Genomic DNA, 8,981 nt, shown 5'->3' on the forward strand with positions numbered 1-8,981 from the left:
GTTCATTGTGTACATATGACTGCTCCATTCCCTGTTTCATTCTTGATAAATCTAAATTCGGTTCTATATATAGTGGCAGATTATGCTATTAGATTCATCCACAATAATGAAACATTTAAAAGAAAATCAATATAACTTTTCAGAGAATACAGAATTGTAATTTGTGATATTTGATGAGGGGAAACTTTAATACACAACAATAGAAGAATAATTAATACTGATCTGTAGTTATTCTTTACAAATATTCCCATTGACTCCATCAATATAATAAGGGAATATAAGTTTCATTCTTTAACTCTATTCAAATTGTATCAAATTCTATATTATAATTATTTCTCTGTATTCAAGTCATTGGCTTCTAAACAAAAACCTCTGGTTTTTCTCATCTATCTATTTGGAGCAGAATAATAATGTTGCTTTCCTTCAAAGAAGGAATCACATTCTCTCTTGAATTTTTCTTTTCCTTTTTTCGGTTTCATCGGAAAAGCTTCTTCTAGGTGGCAAACACCAAAAGGCTAGTACCATGCAAATCAATTCACTACTGTCGAGTTTCGAATCTCGCCTTGTGCATGTAGTAATTCATTGGCTAACGATAAATTCTTAGATAAAATTTCAATCTGCAATGAATTAGTCCTTAATCTATCGAGTTTGAAAATACCGTAGGGAAAAAAAAAACTAAAATGAGATGTTTTATTTATACTCAATTCAAATTTATATAGAAGAGAATGAGAATGCAAAAAATTCTTAAAATCTAGTTATGGGTGCAAATATCCAAAAGCATCTTCCTTGATTGAACAATGTCATCAAAGAAATCATCAAGTTGCCCTGTTATGGTCTCAAGCCCACATCTCAAAAACCCAAAACAATGCTTCAAATTCTCAACTTTCTCTTCAATCACAACCTCTTCATATTCTTCTTCATACACCATTACTCTCTCCAACTCCACTTTCACTTCCTCCATGGCAACCTTTGCTTGTGTGAATTCATGTAGCAAAATCCCTGCCTGCCCATTATTATTAATCTCATGTTCAATCTCTTCTGCAACCTTGTGCTGCAACCTTCCCATTGAAGCCATGAAGTTTGATCCAAAACCCATGTTGTTGTTGTTGTTGTTGCCTTCATGATGATGATGATGATCATAACCTGTTTGTTGAAATGCAAAGCAAGAAGAAGAGCAACAATATGCAACCCCACATAGGAGAATCATGAGGAGCAATGAGCTAACACTCTTCATTGCATAAAGAACACCTCTGAATCCATTGAACTCATTCAACTTTGACTCACTTGTGATATTCTTGTTTATACATTCACACAATGGTTGAATCCTTGCCTCCATCAAGCTCTTGTTCTCCTCTTCCAATCCTAGAATCTCCCTTTGACAAACTTTTATTGCCCTAATAACCTGCACATACATAAGAACATTAGACAATATTGTTAAAAAACTATATATTTCTATGTGGTCTCTGCTGCCATGATTGATTTGATTGTAAAGAATTGTGATCATGGCAACCTGATGTGAAAGCTCAGGAGTGAAGTGATGGTAGTTATCCATTGAGGAAGCTATATTGGAGGCAGAAGAGTAATAGTTTTCCATTCCAGAGATGGCAGATTTGAGGGCATGACACACATCCCAAAGCCTAGAGCTTTCATCCATGTACTCATCAAGCCATTTTCCTCCAACAGGCAAGCAAAGCCTCTGGACAAGAATGGTTAACTGTGAATGAAAAGATTGTAGAGATGAAAGAACCTTTGACATGAACTGCATAGACATGAAGTTGTTGTTGTTCTGGTGAAGGTTGTTGAGTCCTTGAGTAAGGAAGTTGTAGAAGCCATTGACAGAAGAGTTGTTGTTGTTGCATGGAGAAGCCATAAGCAAGATTAATAAGAGAAGAAGAAACAAGAAAAGAGAGAGAAGGGTTTTGAAGGAAAGTTGATGGAGATTGATGGGGTTTATATATAATTGGAAAGGTTAAGGAAAAATGGGATTGAGGGCAATGGAAGAAAACAAAGTTGTTAGTTTTTAGAGAGATTTCATTGATTTAACTTTGTATGGTGAAAGTTACTCTATGTTGGGTGCAATTATGGCTGTTTCCTTTAGAGAGTGGAGAGGATGATTGAGAATCTATTGTTTTCTTAATTTTTTTTAGTTAAAACTTAGTTAATTTTATGTTAAATTAATAGTTGGTGGTTGAGAATTATTTAAATAATAATTTAGTTAAATATATCAAATTATTTAACGACTTTTAAAGTTTTATATAAAATTGATTGTACTTAAGTGTTTTTTTTTTTTTTTTTATGTAAAATAGTCTTCTATTAATGTAAAGAGATTGTGAGGGAAAATAAAAAGAGTAATTCCTCTTACAAGACCCAAAAAAAAGGTATTAATTCCTTAAGAGTAATATTATTACAAAATGTAAAATGCATGTGTAATGGAAACATAACTATATATATATATATATATATATATATATATATATATATATATATATATATATTTATATGACTCTTTTTTTAATTAGCAATGGAGCAAAAGCTAAGAGAATCTAATTACATAGACATTGTTTTAGGAAAAGATATCTCTTAATATCGGGGAAAAAAAAGTAAAATCATAAACAACTAAACAAAAAATTTGGGTGTATCTATTATCTAAATTTATCTTGATACAAGACTATCAAATATAGGTAGATAAAGAGATGGAGAAAAAGAACACACACATACCTTTTCTTTCGCATATAATTGTAATATATGACCAGTTGTATTATGTCATCTCTGCTAATAGTAATGCACTAATGCTGACTATGTCTATGAAAGTAATTAAGTTTTTACTATAAATTAGAAATAAATGTGGCATAATTTTATCTTTATATATAAGTAGTGTCGTTTTTTAACTATTGATTTAATCATTATAAATTAATAATAAATATTATTAATTAATTATTTTAACAGAATATTTTTTTAATTATTTAAGAAACTGAATTCAAAGTAAGAACAATAAGTTATTTTTCTAAAGCTAAATATAGCTATTTTATTAATTAGAATTTTAATAAATTTTAAATTTTAGATTCCAATTTTTAAGTTTTAAATATTTCAAAAAAGTGAAGGTTACAAAAATAATTTTATGATAAAATATTAATAATTAATATATATAGAGAGAGAGAGTAAATTACCAATTCTGTCTTCAAATTATTAGAACGTTGACAAAAATAACCTCCACTTTTATTAACGACAAAAATACATTTAAAATATTGAAAAGCGCTACAAAAATACCCGATCGTAAATAAAAATCTATTCCGTTAATAGAATTGGCTGAGCTGTCAAATGGATTCCGTTACACCTCTTCCTCTACTTTTTCTTCATTCTCCCTCACTCCCTCCCTCCCCAATGCAACTACAACAAAAATAAACATCATCTGTTGTCACTCTTTTCCTCCTTCAAACCTCCCAGAAGCTGCTGCAAGCTGCAACAACAACATATCTCAGCCACTCCGAAATTGCAACAACGACAACAACATCATCTTCCTAGTTGTAGCTCCTGTAACAACATCTTCCTCATTATTTCTCTCCTGAAATACGATGTCGCCTCTGTTGAGTTAAGAAATTAACTAAATTAATTAATGATGACAAACATTATTTTTGAGCAAAATAAATAATTAGTGTTGATTAATTATATCTACCTATTAACTAATTGTTTATTGTTGCAGACCAAATGTTAATAGCCCAAATGGAATAAAAGGCATTCAGCAAAGAATATTGGGCTGAAAGTAAAATAAAGAGCCCAAGCAAAAGCAAAGGAAGAAACCAAAGAAATTAAAACGGGCCATGCATACTAATAACCGATCCAAGCCCGAACTGATTTCAGAATTGAAATTCCCTCTCTCCTGCTTAACCAAAAGCAACGTTCTTCTTCCTTCTAATCAAGTCACATCAAGATTTCAGAAAAAGCAAGAAAGAGAAAGAGAAGAAAAGCTTCTTCCATAAGCCATTAACCAAAGAAGCAAGAGAGAGAGAGTGGAAGCTTGAAGCACAGAAGCTAAAACAGAAATCCCAAGCTAAATCAAGCTTAAGAAAGGTAATCCATCTCATCTTGCATGCATCAAGATCCTCATCCCTTCTTCCCAACTCTCTGCACTACTCGAAAATGGCTTTGAAGGGAAAGTTGTTTTCTGCCCCATTCTGCTGTGTATCTACGGACTTAATCAAAACTTGGGGACCAAGTTGCATCTCTATGGTTCAGATTTGGTTGACCAGTGGAAAACAATTCCGGTTACTTCTTCATGGCTTTCGGTCAAGTTGGAAAAGTCAGAAGCAAAGGTTCTACTTTGATGCTTGAGAAGAAAAAGTAAGCTTGTGGGTTGGTGAAGCTCAAGGCTCAAGGTGTTGACCTTGGAAGAAGAACTCAGCCACATGCAAGGAGATATAAGAAGTTTGCTGTTCATTCAGAAACTAAGGAGAGAAAACCAGAGTGTAAGAACAGTGTTCTGTTAAGAAGTTCCTCTACTTGGATAATGCTTTCTTTCAAAGAAGCATTCGGCCAATACTGAAGAACTCAAGCTGAGATTTGTGAATCTGGTTTTGCACATAGCAAAGAAGCTGCTGATGAAGTCAATCTCCTTCATGTTTTACTGATTGTAATGTTCTTTTCAATGTTTATCATTCTGTAATTTCTAGTGAGAAAAGGCATTGTGAAAAAAACTCAAGTAAAAGCCATGAGTGAAAAAAGGCTGAGTGAAACACTTGAGAGAAAAGCCTAGAGTTATTTTCAGATTTCTTTAAGTGTGTTCATGTCTTGTATCTTGTACCTGTGAGGTATCCCTTTCTTAGTTGGGTTAGCACTAAGAGGTATAGTTAGGTATTAGCATAGCCAATGTCAAGTTAGGTTAGAACTTGAGTGTGAAAGGATTGGGTCAATCCTGTGTTATTGGTGTATGTAATACTGTTTACTATAGTGAAATTCTTCCATAGTTGTGGAGGAGACTGGATGTAGGTTTCATAGCACAAGGCAACCGAACCAGGATACATGCTGGTGTTAGCTTTTCTCTTCTCTGCTGTGTTCTGTTTTTTGATATTCATGAGACAAAAATAAATTGTCTCATAAATTTCCGCTGCTAAGTTAAAACAGAATCAGAATTGCAAATTTGTTCTAAAAGGGTAACAACAGTAATTAAAAGGAAGGCATAGATTCAACCCCCCTTCTCTAAGCCTACCACAACCTTCAATTGGTATCAGGAGCTAAGGTCACAAGAATCAAGCTTAACCGCTTGGAGCAAAGATCCAATGGCGAACAATTTGGGCACAACCACAATTGCCTACACCCTCACTGAAGGCCAGTCAAACAACCGGCCACCTTTCTTTAACGGAAAGAACTATTCCTACTGGAAAGAAAGGATAAGGATCTTCATCCAATCCATTGACTACAACTTATGGAAGATCGTTGTGAGTGGTCCCAAGATCCCAACAAAAACAAGTGCTGATGGAGTGGTGACTCCGAAAGAAGAAGCTGAATGGAATGAAGATGACAAGAAGAAGATAGAGCTGAACGCTAAAGCAATCAACCTTCTTCACTGTGCTATCAGCTTTGAAGAGTACCGGAAGGTGTCTAGATGCAAGACAGCCAAAGAAATCTGGGAAAAACTCCAGGTTACACACGAAGGCACTAAACAAGTCAAAGAAACGAGGATTGATATGCTGCGAAAAGAGTATGAGATGTTTAGCATGAAGGATGGAGAAAGCATTGATGAAGCATTTGAGAGATTCTCAATCATAATCAACAACCTTGATGCTATGGGTACAAACTATGCAGAACAAACCTTGGTGAGAAAACTCCTTAGAAGCCTCACAAAAGAGTGGGAAAACACTGCCACTGTCCTAACCGAGAGTAACAACATAAGTCCCATAACCTATGATGAGCTGAGAGGAAAACTCCTTGCCTATGAAGCCACACACACAAACACAGACTCAAAGAAAAAGGGAATAGCCCTCAAGTCACAAATAGAACCGAAAGAGAGTGAGTCTAGTGATGGTATTTCAGATGACGAACTTTTGTTTTTTGCTAGGAGATTTAGAAGGATGATGAAGAACAAAGGCAAACACAAGGGTTCAAGTTCAAAGGAGCACAAGATAGACTTGAGCAAAGTGACGTGCCATCATTGCAAGGAGGCTGGACACTTCAAGTCAAACTGTCTAAAGCTCAAAAAGGAGGACAAAGGCAAGAAGGAAAGGAAGAGAGTACTCATGGCAGCTTGGGAGGATCTTGAGAATGACTCAAATGAAGAAGAAGAATCTGAAGGAAATGACAAAGACTGTTTCATGGCTGGAAACAACAATCTTGATGAGATTTGCCTAGCATCCAAGAACAAAAAGGACATGTGGTACATGGATAGTGGATGTTCAAGGCACATGACTGGAAGGTCAACCTACTTCATCAAACTAAATAAGTATAATGGAGGTTTTGTGACCTTTGGAGATGATGGTAAAGGTAAAATCATTGCTGTTGGAAAAGTAGGTAATGAGCAATCTACTTTCATTGATGATATACTTTTGGTTTGTGGTTTAAAGCACAATCTTTTAAGTATAAGTCAGCTGTGTGATTTGGGATATTTAGTTGTTTTCAAAAGGCTTGAATGCTGTGTTGTCAATGAAAAGACAAATAAAGTGATGTTTGTTGCCAAGCGTTTCAATAATATGTATGGACTTACTCTTGATGAACTAAAGAATCAAAATGTAGCTTGTCTTCACTCTAAAGAATCTGAAAAGTGGTTATGGCACAAGAGATTGGGTCATGCAAGTATGTTTCAAATAAACAAACTTGTAAAGAAAGAATTAATAAGAGGTCTTCCTTTGATAAAGTTTGACAAAGATATCACCTGTGATGCTTGCCAAATGGGAAAACAAACAAAAAGTTCTTTTAAACCAAAGGAAGACATCTCCACTAAAAGACCACTTGAGTTGCTACACATTGATTTATTTGGTCCAACAAGAACTCAAAGCCTAGGTGGTAAACATTATGGTTTAGTAATTGTGGATGACTACACTAGGTTTGGTTGGGTTTTATTTCTTGCACACAAAAATGAAGCCTTTTCGGCCTTTGAACCTTTTTGCAAGAAAATTCAAAATGAAAAGGATTTGAAAATCTCATCTATAAGGAGTGATCATGGAACTGAATTTGAAAATAATTTGTTTGAATCCTTTTGTGAGGAATTTGGAATATCTCACAACTTCTCTTGTCAAAGAACACCACAACAAAATGGTGTTGTGGAAAGAAGAAATAGAAGCATACAAGAGATGACAAGAGCTATGCTTTGTGAGAGCAATGTTCCAAAATTCCTTTGGGCTGAAGCAGTTAACACAGCTTGCCACATTTTAAATAGAACAATCATAAGGAAATTTTTGAAGAAAACCCCTTATGAACTTTGGAAAGGCTACCCACCAAACTTAGATTACTTGCACATCTTTGGATGCAAATGTTTTGTTTTAAATAACAAAGAAAATTTGGGAAAATTTGATCCAAAGGCTTATGAGTGTTTGTTTGTAGGATATTCCACAACTAGTAAAGCATATAGGGTTTATCATCAAGATGCTAGAATTATTGAAGAGTCCATACATGTTACATTCTGTGATACTAACTTGGTGCAAAGCATTTTGGAAGATAGTGATGCAGGAAATCAAGCTCAAAATGAGGATGAAACTGCTCAGAATCATGGAAAAGAAAATTCTGGACAATCTGAACCAGAAACAGCAAACGCTGAAAATTCAAGAGATAATTCCATTTTGTCTTATGAATCTGAAGGAAATTTTGCAGACAGCAGCACACAGAATCCCTTGGTGACTGAATCTGCCTCCAAGTCCACCAGACCTCGTGAATGGAGATTCTTGAAGAATTATCCTGAGAAATTTGTCATTGGGGACGTCTCTCATGGAGTGCAAACTAGGTCTTCCACTAGAAAGGCAAATGAAGGTTCAAACATTGCCCTTCTTTCACAAATAGAGCCTCAAAACGTCAAGGAAGCCCTTAGTGACCCCTCTTGGGTTAAGGCTATGGAGGATGAGCTTCTTGAGTTTGAAAAGAACCAAGTGTGGACGTTGGTTCCAAGGCCAAATGGAAAGAAAGTGACCGGCACCAAGTGGATATTCCGGAACAAGTTGGGAGAAGATGGTAGCATTGCAAGGAACAAGGCAAGGCTGGTGGCACAAGGATATGACCAAGAAGAAGGAATTGACTTTGATGAATCCTTTGCCCCTGTTGCCCGAATGGAAGCCATAAGACTTCTCTTAGCTTATGCTGCATTTTGTGGTTTTAAACTATACCAAATGGATGTGAAATGTGCATTTTTGAATGGTGTGATAGATAGAGAAGTTTATGTGGAACAGCCTCCTGGTTTTGAAAATAAAGAGCATTCTAATCATGTTTTTAAATTGTCTAAAGCTCTCTATGGTTTAAGACAAGCTCCTAGAGCTTGGTATGAGAGACTTAGCTCTTTTCTTTTAAAAAATGGTTTTCAAAGAGGCACCACTGACACAACTCTATTTATTAAGAACTCTAATGATTCTTTTATTCTAGTCCAAATATATGTTGATGACATTATTTTTGGATCAGCAAATGAATCCCTTTGTTCTGAATTTGGAAAACTCATGACAAGTGAATTTGACATGAGTATGATGGGTGAACTTAATTTCTTCCTTGGGCTGCAAATTAAACAAACTGAAAAAGGTATTTTCATTCATCAAGAGAAGTATGCCAAGGAATTAGTTAAGAAATTTGGTATGGAAAATGCCAAACCCATGGGAACTCCCATGCATCCTAATTCTAAATTAGATAAAGGAGAAAATGAGAAAGATGTTGATGAGACTAGGTATAGAGGAATGATTGGTTCTCTTATGTACTTAACTTCCTCTAGACCCGATATTGTGCAAAGTGTTGGATTGTGTTCTAGGTTCCAATCCAAACCAAAAGAGTCACATCTTTCTGCAGTTAAAAGGATCATT

At 35.1% G+C, this 8,981-nt stretch overlaps 1 protein-coding gene across 1 annotated transcript; it reads right to left on the reverse strand.

The window, feature by feature from the left end:
* Nucleotides 1-673: 673 nt before the first annotated feature.
* On the reverse strand, nucleotides 674-2,029 carry LOC107633905 (uncharacterized). Its single transcript, XM_016337497.3, has 2 exons — nucleotides 1,511-2,029; nucleotides 674-1,402 (listed from the first exon to the last, which is right to left on the reverse strand). The coding sequence occupies exons 1-2, from the start codon at nucleotides 1,868-1,870 to the stop codon at nucleotides 752-754; spliced, it is 1,011 nt and encodes a 336-aa protein (XP_016192983.1). The 5' UTR covers nucleotides 1,871-2,029; the 3' UTR covers nucleotides 674-751.
* Nucleotides 2,030-8,981: the final 6,952 nt, after the last annotated feature.

Source organism: Arachis ipaensis, chromosome B3 (genome assembly GCF_059453495.1).
Source record: "Arachis ipaensis isolate K30076 ecotype BB chromosome B3, ASM5945349v1, whole genome shotgun sequence".
NCBI classification, from domain to species: Eukaryota; Viridiplantae; Streptophyta; class Magnoliopsida; order Fabales; family Fabaceae; genus Arachis; species Arachis ipaensis.